The 13,816-nt window shown below is 53.2% G+C and overlaps 5 protein-coding genes across 5 annotated transcripts; 4 read left to right on the top strand and 1 right to left on the bottom strand.

Moving 5' to 3' along the window:
• Window positions 1-448: 448 nt before the first annotated feature.
• PG985_001712 (uncharacterized protein) lies at window positions 449-3,369 on the bottom strand (the record flags this gene model as incomplete). The annotated part of the gene is made up of 6 exons (XM_066821481.1): window positions 449-1,242; window positions 1,295-1,898; window positions 1,959-2,232; window positions 2,287-3,145; window positions 3,197-3,235; window positions 3,282-3,369. 6 exons carry the CDS (start codon window positions 3,367-3,369, stop codon window positions 449-451), a joined length of 2,658 nt encoding a protein of 885 aa, XP_066688913.1.
• A 418-nt stretch (window positions 3,370-3,787) lies between these two features.
• Window positions 3,788-4,714, top strand: PG985_001711 (uncharacterized protein; the record flags this gene model as incomplete). Its single annotated transcript, XM_066821480.1, has 1 exon — window positions 3,788-4,714. The coding sequence occupies one exon, from the start codon at window positions 3,788-3,790 to the stop codon at window positions 4,712-4,714; it is 927 nt and encodes a 308-aa protein (XP_066688912.1).
• Window positions 4,715-5,151: 437 nt separating this feature from the next.
• PG985_001710 (subtilisin-like protein) lies at window positions 5,152-8,143 on the top strand (the record flags this gene model as incomplete). Its single annotated transcript, XM_066821479.1, has 5 exons — window positions 5,152-5,385; window positions 5,480-5,939; window positions 5,986-7,006; window positions 7,064-7,117; window positions 7,174-8,143. The coding sequence occupies 5 exons, from the start codon at window positions 5,152-5,154 to the stop codon at window positions 8,141-8,143; spliced, it is 2,739 nt and encodes a 912-aa protein (XP_066688911.1).
• Window positions 8,144-9,199: 1,056 nt separating this feature from the next.
• Window positions 9,200-11,133, top strand: PG985_001709 (High-affinity methionine permease; the record flags this gene model as incomplete). The annotated part of the gene is made up of 6 exons (XM_066821478.1): window positions 9,200-9,428; window positions 9,489-9,728; window positions 9,785-9,880; window positions 9,931-10,187; window positions 10,241-10,334; window positions 10,373-11,133. 6 exons carry the CDS (start codon window positions 9,200-9,202, stop codon window positions 11,131-11,133), a joined length of 1,677 nt encoding a protein of 558 aa, XP_066688910.1.
• Window positions 11,134-11,991: 858 nt separating this feature from the next.
• PG985_001708 (uncharacterized protein) lies at window positions 11,992-13,711 on the top strand (the record flags this gene model as incomplete). Its single annotated transcript, XM_066821477.1, has 4 exons — window positions 11,992-12,638; window positions 12,696-13,098; window positions 13,152-13,356; window positions 13,416-13,711. 4 exons carry the CDS (start codon window positions 11,992-11,994, stop codon window positions 13,709-13,711), a joined length of 1,551 nt encoding a protein of 516 aa, XP_066688909.1.
• Between the last annotated feature and the right edge of the window lie 105 nt (window positions 13,712-13,816).

The following is a 13,816-nucleotide window of genomic DNA, read 5'->3' as shown; positions in this document are numbered from 1 at the left end:
CGTTGGGGCCTTGATCCACGGTAAGGAGCACTGGAGTCTTCTCAGTGGTATTGGTAAGTAGTCTTCAGGACGGACATGGCGATCAAGAGATTGCTGCAAATGCAACAGCTGCAGGCCAGATCAGAAACGCCGCCTACGGTCTATTACCCCGCTGTAGAAGGTAAAATTGAGGACCACTCGATCATAATCCACGGACGAAAGCCGACATACAGTAAACATCAGGCGCTGAGTATCGCCAAAAGCCAGCTATTGACACCCCAGTTCAACAAAACCGCACCCTCAGTGGATGCAAATGGATTCGGGCTTTAGCAAGTCTGCGGAATCTATACAGTTCCAACTACAATGCAATTTATGGATCCTTCGTATCGTCGAATGGGCAAACGATTTTCTATGTACATGACTTATTTATCTCGGACTTGGAAGAGAATATGTGTAGGCCCGCCGTTATCTATGGTTCTCCCTGAACGATATCATCTAAACACATACTGGAATCTTTCATATCATCACCTTGCTGCTGCTCCATGTTGGGAGAAGAGGGAGGAGTGGGTCTGACAAGGTTGATGCCCACGAGCCTTGGTGAATCTGTCGATGGTGTGATTCCTGGCCTGTCATCATACTGCGGGACTGTGTCGCCAGGCAGCAAGATGTTGTCGATGCGATTATCTGCCTCCAGTGCATCATATGGATTCCTCTGTGTTTGAAGTCGCGTATCGATCCATGAACAGCTGGTCGGGGTTGGAATTTGGTCTTCGCGAGTTGTCAAGATCACCATCCCCCGAACTGTTTTGCCGGGAATCCTTACCCCGGAGAAAAACACATTCAGTCCAGTATTGACTCCGTCCAGTACCACTAGCCATCTTTCCCTCGATTTGTTATTCATAGAATGTAGCATCGCGTCCACGAAAGATGTGCCACGATCGGCGACGGCGAGGACACTGAGAAGATCATCCATCCCCAGCAGATGCGGTCCGATTTCGCCGAATACCTGATCGAACTGATCCAATCGTGTGGCGCGACAGAGATCGGAACCTTGAACGTTGACCCAAAACACCTTCCAGTGAAAATTTGTGTACTTCAAGGACTGGGCGTAATGCAAGACGTTGAGTGTCTTTCCGGACATCGATGGTCCAGACAAAATAAGCATAAACTTTCCATCATTTACGATTCTGCTATCAATCGACAGTGATGGGCGAGGCATTGGTCCTTGGATTGATGGTTCGTTGAAGCACATGAACTTCACATCTGTTTACATTAGCTGCGACTCAAAATGATGAACTGGATATGGTCCCGTTACCGTTTGAATGATCCTTGACATATTTCTCATACTTGTCAAAATAGTCGGTTGCTGCCTGCAATTCAATATCGACCTCATCAAGCATGCTGGAAATAGTATGAGAGGAGCCGTCTAGCCAGGACGGTATTCCTTCAATCATTTCAAAATTCCCACCCCATTTAGCGATTTCTAACACCGCCATCTGTAAGGTATTTTCAACTCTCGTCAGAAGTGGCAAATAGACATCAGCTCCCAGATCCGAGCTGTCTATCTCATCGACATTGGCATTGTAGCAAATATCAATGTACCTTGACGCAAGAATACCGAAACGGCATACGATGTCGGATCCTGCTTTCGAGTCCATCCCTCGGCAGAAGAAGGAGAGATCAGCCTTCGGGCGATCGAGGAACAAATGCAAAATGTTCCCAGTATCTTCGAGTACCTTCGCCAGAGATTTGGCTACCGGGCGAGAAAAGGGCGACCAATCATCAAAGGAATCATTCCTATCGGATTCAGTACTCGCGTTGGTCGATACATATTCGGCATCGTCTTCCTTGGTGCCCCACGGCAGAGACCGTAGAGCGAACTTGTGCATGTGCTGCATGATGTGCTCATCCAGGGTTGTCTGTTCACCCCCAGTACTGAAAGCACATAACGGACAGGAGGTAGGCTGTAACACTCGGACCTCACTAAATTTGGCTAGTGAGGCAAGGCCACTTTCCGGAACCACGCTCCTATGAGCATCTTGGATGTGCTTTTGCCACTCAGAAATGGTATTGAAGGTGCTGAGCTGACGCCTGTCCGGGTGCCGAGAACAATGAGTACAAACCCATCGTAGTACGCTGTGGTGATCTTGCATATGTTTGTGCAGGTCGTCCGAGGTCAGGTACATCTCTCCCGGAGTAGGGCAATCCTTATAAATACACATATAAGGTAAGATGTCTTGTGCAACATGGCCCCTATTACTTATTGTTAGTAGCTTCATTATTAGTAAAGATAAGAGAATAACCTACTTCCACCTTATAACGTTTTTCTTATATCCAGCCGGCAACATATCAGCACAGTAAGGGCACTTGATAAAACCTTTGGTGGCAGGATTAGGGCACCGTGGGTAGTCTTGCTTAAAGCCCGTTTTTGTGACTTCAGTTGTAATCGAGGGGCTTGATTTTAACGTTGAAAGATCTGGCTTGAAATGCGGCCCGATCTCTGTAGCAGTGATAGCAGTGAGTCTCGTCATTCGGGTTCCTGTGATTGAAGGCGTGGTATGTCTTTCTGCTTGACTGTCTTGAGGTGTGGGCTGTTGGCGCTGTGGTGTTGTGTCGGTGATATTGTTTGATAATCCACTTCCACCCCAGGCATCGAACTGTTCGAGCATATTGCTAGCGTCTCTCTTAGAGGTTTGTTTCGCGGTAGGTATGCTCTTCGTGGCATGCATGATTCTATTCCTCCTGAAGATATTTCCTTGAACAAGCCGTTGCTGGACAATAGTAAGTTGTTCAAAACCATTTGATTCAAGCACATCGACAGTGAATGACGATCTTGGATCCAACGTGAGGGATCCTAAGAGAATTGATACGCTGAGTTCTTCCTGAAATTCAAGATGATCAGACATTATGAGTCGAGAGTCTGCTCTACCAAATCGAAACTTTGTACCAGATCTCCGAATCATTGTGGAAAAGCGGGCAAGCTGGTCAATAGTTAACCGTAAGCTGAACTTTTGTAATCCGAAGATAGAGTCCTCGGTCTCAGAGGGATGTGAATCCACATCACTGTCGCCATCGGAAGCGTCGAGGAAGTCGAAGCCTGCTTCTAGATCACGATCAATTTGAGGAGAAGGCCTGGTATAATCCTTGCCGCTAAAGACCTCGGCATCTATGTAATGGTCAGCCTGTGGCATTGTTTCCAGAATCATGATATACTAACTAATGTGGATGAATTGCCGTAGATCTTGACACAAGGCAGCTAGTAGCCCAAGTATAATCTGTCGCACATCGTTTCTGTCTCTCACACGATGGTCCAGAGAGGCCTTTGATGTACTTGAGGCTTGCAGGCCGTATGCCCATAGATTGAACTCCGCTTGTCGCATCTGAAGCCATTCCGCTGGCCACTCTGCGCATCGAGAGGTGCTTTGTGAGAGGCACTGTGAGAATAAAAGGTGGCAGGCCTGAGTTCTCGACCTAATTGATTCCGTATGCGAGAAACCGATTTCCATCTTCACCAAAGAGCACCGATATATTCTTAGCAAGAACTATGTTGCTGAGTCGTAGAACGTTATGGAAATGTAAGGCTGGCATTGAAACTAGGGATCAGTCAGCATCAGATAAGGCACGGCTAAAATACTGAGGTCACTTTCTTACCCCTCACGAGCAGCTCCAGCCTGCCAGCCACTCATTGCTCACTGTAAATTCGTGGCTGGAAGCGTGTACATAAGTACTCTACTTTTATTGACCCAGACTCAAGGAACATGAATCTTTCAGTTGTACATGTTTAGTCAACTCACGCTGACGGGTGAAGATGTCTTCCGAGTGCTGGTTTGTTCTTAAACAGCAGCACTACCCACCTCCCGTTTTCCCGGAGAATGGGACTGGAAAGTCGCAGGGGCCTTTGTGTCTTGGACATATCATTCCGGACTTGGAGCACATTGACAATGTGATCAATGCCAAGGACGGTCCTTTAGCCATCACCCCCGACATGCCAATTCACAAGACTGAAGCTCACAATCTGACGTGGGAACGCAGTACTGAACGAGGGTTCGAATGCTCTCTGGAAGGCGGCGTTCCAATCGCAGGAGCAGCAGGTATCACAATCAATATCGAAACAGGAGTCATATTCAAGCGCTCGGTGCAGAACTTCTGGGCATTCGGTGCACTTGAAACATACATCATGCAACCAACAAGCGAGTATGTCGAAGACTCTGTCGAAGCTCCACAAGTCGCTTCATATTTGAAAAAGCGAAGGGTACTCAAAGCACCATCCGTCTTCATGATCACCGGATTGAAGATTGCGCGAGGAGCCTCAAGTCAGATGTCTTCTGGGAATACAACTGATGCGCATTTTCATCCAGCTATGTCAGTAGGCAATGTCTTTCTATTTCCCGAATATGTCGCTCACAACCCTTCAAGACAGTTTCCAACAATCGCGGAGGCTGGTATAGGTCTAGGCACTGGCCGTTCGATCTTGTCCTCACAGTCAGCCAGCCAATGGACCGACTTCGTTTGGGCAATCCGCCTGGCCAAAGTTTCTCAAGGGATCCTTGACCGAGCCTGGTCTCATGCGACTGTCTTCAAGGGTGCTACACTCGGTCTCGAAGAGACGCCAGAAGGTGGGGCTGCCGGGGTTGTTGGAGAATTGGCACGGGAGGGACTCGAGGTGAACACCGACTTCGAAGTAGAGATGGGCGACGGCGTGGTGTTCATATGCATCCATCGTCAAAAATCGTAGCTAAAGTAGAGGAGTACTCGCGATGCTAGGGCAGTCGACTGTTTTCCATATCAACCTGTTCTTAGGCATGGAACGTAAAAAGGGCGGAAATTGCATGACTACCTCTTGGTTTTAGCTCCCTGATGTGAACTTGTACTTGATAAAGCGGGGTAATGTCAGCGCCACGCTAGTCTTTGAAACATGGCGCTGTAGAATAGTTGGTAGCCTTGCGGTAATCTTCATTGTCTGAATCTTCGGTCTACTCTACATCCAATACACGGCGACAAAATGGAAACCCTCGATCATAACCATACAACGACCAGATAATTTGATAATCACTCGCTATTCACGCCCGATCCAATGCTAGTCCATCTGCGCCTAGCCAGTGCTTGATCTTCGACTGTCAATTGTAGTACCAACGCTCCAACCTTATCCACCACGGCGGGGTGGGATCCGCTATGGCCCAGCAAAAGTGTATCATCCACTTCGCTTTCGAGGCGACCCAGCGTCTTCGAGAGCATTCACTAGCTTGCGATTCTACTAAATCGTCAACATTTCCGTCGCAGCTTGCCGGTTTATCATATCATCTATGCTCGGCCCTAGATCGCCTCGCAAAAGAATCAGCCGTGAACCAGCAGCATGGCATGCGACACCTACGACAGTATCTCGAGAACCTAAATAGGCTTTACCAGGTACCCTCCCGATACCCCTTCATATCTACCTAAACCTAATTCCGCAACAATTAGATTGTCCCGTGTACTCCAGCCTGACTCTGAATTGTTTTAGTGGCCGGTACCATCCTCGTCAAGCACCCTACCCAGAACCGCTCCATTCGACCGAAAACACTATCCGAACATCGCGAAAGCGCTTGCGCAACAGCCCAAAAGTGGGACATGCCTAGAAACATTGAGAAGTTTCGCAGCCACTAGAAATCCAGCAGCGCATGCTCTCCGTACGAAACTGTTAAGAGGCATCAATCGGTTGCTCGAATCAATATCTACGAAGGGAGAAACTGACGTGACCGACCTGCCCTTACCCGAACAAAAACAGAACGGCAAACATGACTACCAGGTCTATATCCGAAACCTGTACAACACACTCTCGTCTCACTGCATCTGCCAGGTAGAAGGCAGAGTAGACCCCATCGTGACGAATTTGAGGCTGAACAACGACTACAATCTCAATGAAATTGACAATGCCGTCAGCTTCAGCGTCCTCTTCCTCGACCATCCCCATAACCATATAAGTGGGAGTTGCAGTCAGTGGCAAGATGCCATTGTACGTGTACATAGGCGCAGGTATTACAAGCGTCCAAGATAAACGATACCAGGCTTCGAAGATTGCTGACAGAGTACTTTGCAGGGGCATCAGATTCAAAGAAGAGAAACGGGGAACTACTTCAAAACGGGGCAAGATTATACCCCTTGGCGGTCTATGTAAGGAAATAACCATCAAGGCGCAGTCACAACTAGCCTTCGCTGTATCGGAACAAGGTCTGGAGCTGGAAACAAAGCCTTTGTCTCTTTCACGGCAATATCTACTTCGTTTGCCCAGCATCTCCCTAGCAGACCTTCTCAGGGCTACGGATCTAGCCCCTAAGTTGCGTCTTCTACTATCCTATATCTTGGCGAAGGCTGTCTGGCAGTTCTATGATACCATGTGGATGGGCCAGGCATGGAACAAGGACACTCTGCATTTTATGTTTGAGAAGTCTGACAACTGCCCGAAGGCAGTATGGGTAAACGAGCCGTTTTTGAACCATGATTTTGATACAGATAACATATCTCAGGATGACGATACATTGAGGATTCACCAATTTCCTAAGATTCTGGCACTGGGGATCATGATGATGGAAATCGAACTCGGCATCGATATTGAAGACAAGCGAAGTGCCGATTGCATCAACGATGACGGGTCTCCGGTAATCAACGCAGATCTCACAACAGCACTCGGTGTTTTCAACAATGATTTGCAAGCTAAGACAGACGTCATGGGCCCGCTGAAAAAGGCTATCGAAGTATGTATCCTGCCAACTTCATTTGACCAATACCAGGACAACATTGATTCCATTCGCGAGTCCCTCCTGCAACGTGTAGTCCGCCCGATTGAACAGTTCTATATGATTGCTTGGGAACATCCAGACGAGACCGAAGTCAAACCCTTAGACCTGGAGATTCTAGTCGTTCGCCACGGAAGCCGAGGGAATTTCCTGCCATCAACACCTGAGCCACGATTTGCTGCGTCCAGTCCTATAAACCGCATCGAGGCTCATTTGTCACATGACAACCTTACTATGCATCAAAGAGACGACGTGTATGTAGACGACTGGACCTTAACTTACGCCTTTTCAAAGCTAATCCAACGTCTCAGCTTCCCTATTCGCCAAGGACACAACCCACAATCACATGGAACACTTTCTGCTGGGTGAGTGGTTGCGGAAAATATCACTTAACGATCCTCTTCTGACACTCGCCAAATAGCGCTGCATTCTCTTCGGCTGATTGGTTTCAGCATTTGGACCCATTGAATCTGGTACTGCGTGCCAAGCCGAAAGACCAGGATGACCAATGGAGGAAGTCCCGGATCGCCGTCTTGGATACGGGCGTGAGCGAAGCCCTAGCTGACTCGGAGGACTGGGTGCGCGGCTACAAGGACTTCGTGAGCGGCGATGACGACACCTGGCAGGACAGTACGGGTCACGGCACCAACGCGATCCGCCTCATCAAGATGGTGTACAACATGGCCGACATATACGTGGCCCGCGTGTTCGAAGGGCGGGAGGCCTGCGCAAATACCCATGTACTGATGGCCCAGGCAATGCAGCACGCCGTCCGCGAGTGGAAAGCGGACGTCATCGCCATGCCGTCCGGGTTTCCTTGCCAGCATGAAGAGATCCGCGCCGCTGTGGACGAGGCCAACGCAAACCACGTGCTCATCTTCACCGCCGCCGCCAACTACGGCAACGTGACCGACGTGGCGTTCCCGGGTCGCCTCTACCGGGACGCCAAGCTCTTCTGCATGTTCTCGACCGATGCGAACGCGCGATGTCTTCATAACCTCAACCCTTCCCCTTTGGCCGGCGCCCGGTACAGCTTTGCCGTGCTGGGCGAGAACATCCAGCTGCCGGGGATGCAGGGTCCGTTGTTGTCGGGGACGTCGTACTCGGCCGTCATCGGCGCCGCGCTCGCCGGCCGTATTCTGGACTTCTCACGCCAGCCGCTCGCACAACAGAAAATGCGGGGTGTTGCCGACCTCTCGCGCGTCGAGGGCATGTCGGCCGTCTTTGCCCGCATGGCCAGGGGGGCTGTCGACAACGGGTACCACTGCATCGCCCCATGGAAGATCATGCCGAGTCTGGATCACGTGGATGGGGCGAAGCGGAAGGAGGCACAGCGGGCGCATATATGTGAGACGATATCGAGGGCGTTGGAGGATATGTATGCGAATTAGGCACATCAGTGAAATAAGAAGAAACTTACATCAACTGTTGCCACGCGTGAGGCCAAGACACATACCAAGCTGTCGAAGATACTAACGGTACTCACTTATAGATGGCGCCGTCAATAAGAAACGTCTCAATTAGCCACCAGCTGGGCGATCCGCCTCCGATGTTAGGGCCGCCGGGGGCCACGGAACGCGAATAGGGGTTCCACCAGCTAATACCTCTTGCATGTGCAAATCCCCTCCCAATGCCCAATACATTGCAAACAACCATGACCGATGACATGCATTTGCATCTCCCCAACTCAGCTACCAGGACGGACGCCCAGGGTACTGCTGGCGTCCTGTGCCCCCCTTGTACAGGGGCTATGGCGACATGACGGGGGCACGACGACTCATACTCTCTAGTTCCTACTACGCATGATGCACGCATAGTACTTCGCAGGGTGCGCTTCTATGCATACAGTCCATTTTCGCAGCGAGGGGCGCTGCAGAGCAAAATGCCTCACTTTCCCAACATTGTGGTTGAGCCATTCGCCTCCACGATGGCGTGATAGGTTGGTTCGTGGGGGGTCGTCACACCAAACCTGAAAAGGGGTTCCACACATCCGCAGGATTCGTGATACTCTAAACCCCCTTATCAATTGCCGTAGTTGTTTTGAGCCGTTGGTCTCGTAGATCCGATACCCATTTCTCCCTTTCTTGCTTGCTGAATCCGGCTGGTCATCACCATCTCGACTGCCCTCCTGCCATCCTCCATTGGATTTTTACAGGAATCAATCCGGACGCTTCTCAAAACTGCCGGACTGCGCATAACTTCGATTATACTTCCGTCTGGCGTGCGTTTAATAACGTGAGTATGTGTCTACTTTGCCGCTCGACCTCCCCACGAACCTTGTCTTTATTTAGACGTCAGTCGGAGACGCGTCGAGGCGTTACCAGCCGAGCTAAAACTTGTGGGCAGCTGCATTCTACGCGAGAACCCATCAGCTGGTCAGGTATAGCCTCATCCTCCTGAACATGTCTTTGCCCAGCAGGCGTGATGGGAATACGATTGCCACAGGAATGAAGAATGGAGGCGTGGACGACGTCCAAGAAAAGGGAGCCCCCTCACCTGCGACTGGAAGCTTGCAATACGTGGCGGGAGCCGGAGGTAACGATGCACCATCCACGTACCAGATCGCCACCGGTGCACCCGTCGAAGACAACTCCCCCCTCGGCTACAACGTGGGCCCCGTCACCATCGTCTTTCTCAACATCAGCATGATGATCGGCACGGGTATCTACTCGACACGTGAGTCTATTCCAAGCACGGTCCCCCGCTACCGGTTCGGCTGGCTAAATGAGTATCCAGCCTCCTCCATCATCGGCGGCACAGGGTCCGTCGGCCTGAGCATCATGTACTGGCTGCTGGGCGGCATCATCTCACTCTCCAGCGCCGCCGTCTACCTCGAGTTTACCTCGTACTTCCCCAGCCGGTCCGGGGCCGAGGTGGTCTATCTGGAGCAGGCATTTCCGTACCCTCGCTTCTTCTTCCCCACCACGTACGCCATGCAGAAGGTCATCATGTCGTTCCGGAGCAGCAATTGCATCGGTAGGCGTCTTTGGAGTTCCTGTCCCCCTTGTCCCAGTTTCCTGACGAAGCGACAGTGCTGGCGAACTACTTGTTCGCCGCGGCGGGCCGCACCGGCACCGAGTGGCAGATCAAGGGGGTCGCCCTGGCTGGTTACACCGTGGTGCTGCTGGGTACGTATCACCCGGTGGCGTGTGGATCTGCCGAGACTAACCTTCGGCAGCGGTGGTCTTCCACACCAAGTACTCGTACTACCTCTCCAACGCCATCGGCGTCGTGAAGCTGATCACGCTGATCTTCATTGCCGTGACGGGCCTCGTGGTGCTGGGCGGGCGCACCCGGGTACCAGAGCCCCTGTCTCATCTCGCCCACCCGTTTGAGGGCACGGCGACCCCCTATGGGATGACCATCGCCTTGTATCGAATCATCTACTCCTACGGCGGATGGAACAACGCCTTCAACGTCACCAACGAGATCAAGGTACGAATGGGATCAAGAGAAAAGGGTGCGTTGTGGCTGACAAGAAGACCCAGAACCCAGTGGCACAGATCAAGAGGAACGGGGCCATCTCAATCGTGACCGTGACGGTCCTGTACATCCTGGCCAATGTCGCCTATGTGGCCGCGGGTGAGTGGCGTTTTTCTACATGTTCGTTATCTGTTTAGGGGTTGCTAATAACGTGAAAGTCGGCAAGGAAAACCTCCAGAACTCGGGCACCATCGCGGCCACGCTGTTCTTCACGGCCGTCTTTGGCAAGTCGCGGGCGGTCCGGGGGCTCAACCTGCTGATCGCCCTCAGCTCGTTCGGCAACCTGCTGGCCGTGATGCTGGGGGCGGCCCGCATGCTCCGCGAGTGCGGCCGGCAGGGCGTCCTGCCCTGGACCCGGTTCTGGGTCTCCACCAAGCCCTTCAACACGCCCCTGGGCCCGTACCTGCTCGACTGGGCGCTGACCGCCGTCATGGTTCTGGCCCTCCCCGCCGGCGACGCCTTCAATTTCGTCGCCGACCTGGCCGTCTACCCCGCCGCCTTCTTCAGCTTCCTGGCCGCCGCGGGGCTGTGCCTCGTCCGCTGGCGCCGCCGCCGGGCCGGGCTGTCGGGCCGGCCCCAGTTCCGGGCGTCGCACAGCGTCGTCGTCTTCAACGTCCTGGTCCACCTGTATTTGTTGGTCATGCCCTGGTACCCGCCCACCGGCGGCAAGGCCGACGTCTCCTTCTGGTACGGCACCTACATCGTCACGGGGCTGGCCATCCTGGCGGCGTGCGGCGCCTACTACGGGATCTGGGTCCACGGTATCCCCCGGTGGCGCGGGTACGAGCTGCGGCAGCAGTTTGTGGACTTTGGGGATGGGGCGCAGGCTTATCAAGTGGTCAAGGTGCCGGTGGCCGAGGTGGCGGAGTGGGACGCGACGCATGGGCCGGGCAGATGAGTTTCAAGAGCGGGAGATACATTAGTGCCTTTGTTATCGCAGATTGCCCATTCGATTTACTTAGTCTCGACTAGCCTGCTAAAATCTGCCGGGGAGTGGGTACTTTTGCGGTCATCTTGGCGGAAGTTGCCGCTGTCCAAGGATAGGCCTTGTAGAGGGCTTTCTTGTGACAATGCCAGTCTAGATGATTGCCGATCTCGCTCTGTGAGTATTCCCGGCTGGTAACCTAGTAACTAGATTCTGGCCATTCTTCTGAGTATTCATCATGACTCGTTTTCTCGTTGGCGGTAGGCAAAGAAACCCCAGACTGCACCCGGTCTAGCCGGGCTCGGGGCCGCCGTGAGAAAGGGTCCTGGGGTTTGGTGAAAGCCCCATCAGCGTCGGTCTTGGCTTGGGCCATGGACCCTGTTCAGTGGGGTAAGATCTGCCGCTCCTGTTTTCTACAGCGCTTCCCCAACTTCTAGGCGTGTGGAGTCTACCCTAGTGCCTTGGCCGAATTGTGACCGCCAAAATTATTGCCCCGTAAAGGCTCGAAAGTTCTGTTTTTCTTCAGATCTTTCTTGTGTAGCACACCGGCGAAACATGCAGGGTGTATCCTCCCGGCGACAACTGGTTTATCTTCAGCGCATTGTTTAGCATGGCCTAGCAGGGATCGCTCAATCAAACTCCAGCGTTGATCCTAGCCCCCTTATCTCTGACATGCCCGCAAAGATGGATCTGTCCAACTATGGCCCCTGCCGACAACCTTGGCACTTAAACTAATAACTATGGATATGATCCCGACGGAGAGGGTGAGATTTCTTCGAGAAGGACCCTCTTTCTTCTCACCTCGACAACCAAACGCAACTGCGGATCAAAATGAGGACTCGACACGGAGCTACAGCGGCGGAACCCACAGAGTTTGCACCCTTGATACCAGAAGTCCAGTCCAATGACACCTCGACTCTGCCAGTGGGCAACGACTCCGACCCGGTCTCGAGCGCGGGTTGGACCAAGGATGCTGTACGGACCGCCGTCTTGTCCACCGTCTTCCTGATCCTGTACGCCTTTGCCGACGTCGCCCGCTACGTCTCCGTCGTGCGGCTGCTCGAGCTCGGCATCTGCCGCGAGGAATACGCCAAAGACGGCAACGCCGATGCCACCCTCGGCGGCGGCAGCGGCGGCGGCTTCATCCCGGAACACCTCTGCAAGTCGCCCGAGATCCAGCAGCGCCTCGCCCACCTCCGGGGCTACCTCGCCTCCCTGGAAGCCGTCGTCGGCCTGCTCCTGACGCTGCCCTACGGCCTCGTCGTGGACCGCGTCGGGGAGCGCTTCCTCGCCGGGCTCAACGTGCTGGGATACGTGCTGTCCTGCGCGTGGCTGGTCGTCGTGTGCCGCTACTGGACCGTGTTCCCCGTCTGGGCCGCGGTGCTGTCGCCCCTCTTCCGGGTGATTGGCGGCGGCACGCCTACCTACATGTCCGTGATCTACGCCATGGCCAGCAAACGGGTCCCGGCCGAGAACAGGTGAGTCTTCCCGTATCTCTGACCCAATCATGTACGCATTACCCACGCTTGCCACAGGTCCCTCGTGTTCTTCGTCTTCACCGGCGGGCAGATCGTGGCCACCATCACGTCCATCCTAGTCACGGCCTGGTTCCTCGACCACGAGCTGCTGTTCGCCCCTGTCCTGCTCAGCATACCCCTCGGCTGCCTCTGTCTCGTCTCCCTCGTCTTGATCCGGCCTCAGGCTACTAGTACTGTCCAGGTACCTGCATCTGACTGCGAGAACGAGCTGGAACAAGAAGAAGAGGGCGGTACCCTCCTTGGCACCTTGCGCCACAGCTGGGGCATTGTCACGCAGCTGTTCGAGGACCGGCGGGTCGTGGTGCTGCTCGCCGCCGTGCCGTTGGCTAAACTGAACACTCCGATGGCGGAACTGACACTGCAGTACATCCCCGAGAAGTTTGACTTGTCCATAGCCTCGGTCAGTCTCCCTAGTCTTTATGGGCGGTGTCCCGTTTCTAACTGTTGACGTAGGCCAGCCGAGTCCTGTCGGTCAAGGCGTTTGAGAGTCTGGTTTTGATGATCGTCATCTTGCCTCTCCTTCAAAAGGTCGGACAGACCAAGTTCCATGTCTCGTCATTCAGGATGGACATGTACATCACGCAGTACAGCTTCCTGATCCAGGCTGTCGGCTGTTTCCTCATGGCATTTGCCCAGGCTTTCTATCTGTTCATCCTAGGTGGGTTCTTTTTCTCTTCTGGACAAGTAAGGATATCTTTCTAAAACTAAAACCGACAGGCCTTCTACTATTCTCGCTCGGCAGCAGCACCAGACCAGCCCTGCAGTCTGTTATCACCGACTTAGTCAGCCCGCAACATGTGGCCGTCTTGTATACCGTCATTGCCGTGGCGGACGGTGTGGCCTCGGCGGCTGGGGCGTTGGTCCTCAACCGAGCCTTCGCCATGGTCATCAAGTGGGACGTGCAGCTATATCTGGGGTTGCCGTTCCTCATTGGAGCAGTGTGCTGCATGGTTGGGTTTGCGGGGACCGTGCTTGTGGGACGCCGCACCGTATCAAAGCCGAGTGTGCAGTAGCTTGTGGAGTGATTGAGGACTCCTAGCATGTCCCCTGGACCCTCTTATTCTGAAATTCACCAGCTGTCCTACATCACCGCACACATGTGATGATGATCCAATTGT

This window comes from Apiospora marii, assembly GCF_038362585.1.
Source record: "Apiospora marii strain CBS 49790 chromosome Unknown utg000002l_segment0_segment0, whole genome shotgun sequence".
NCBI classification, from domain to species: domain Eukaryota; kingdom Fungi; phylum Ascomycota; class Sordariomycetes; order Amphisphaeriales; family Apiosporaceae; genus Apiospora; species Apiospora marii.
Note: the sequence above shows the minus strand (reverse complement) of the source record. Positions and strands in the feature narration are given on the sequence as shown.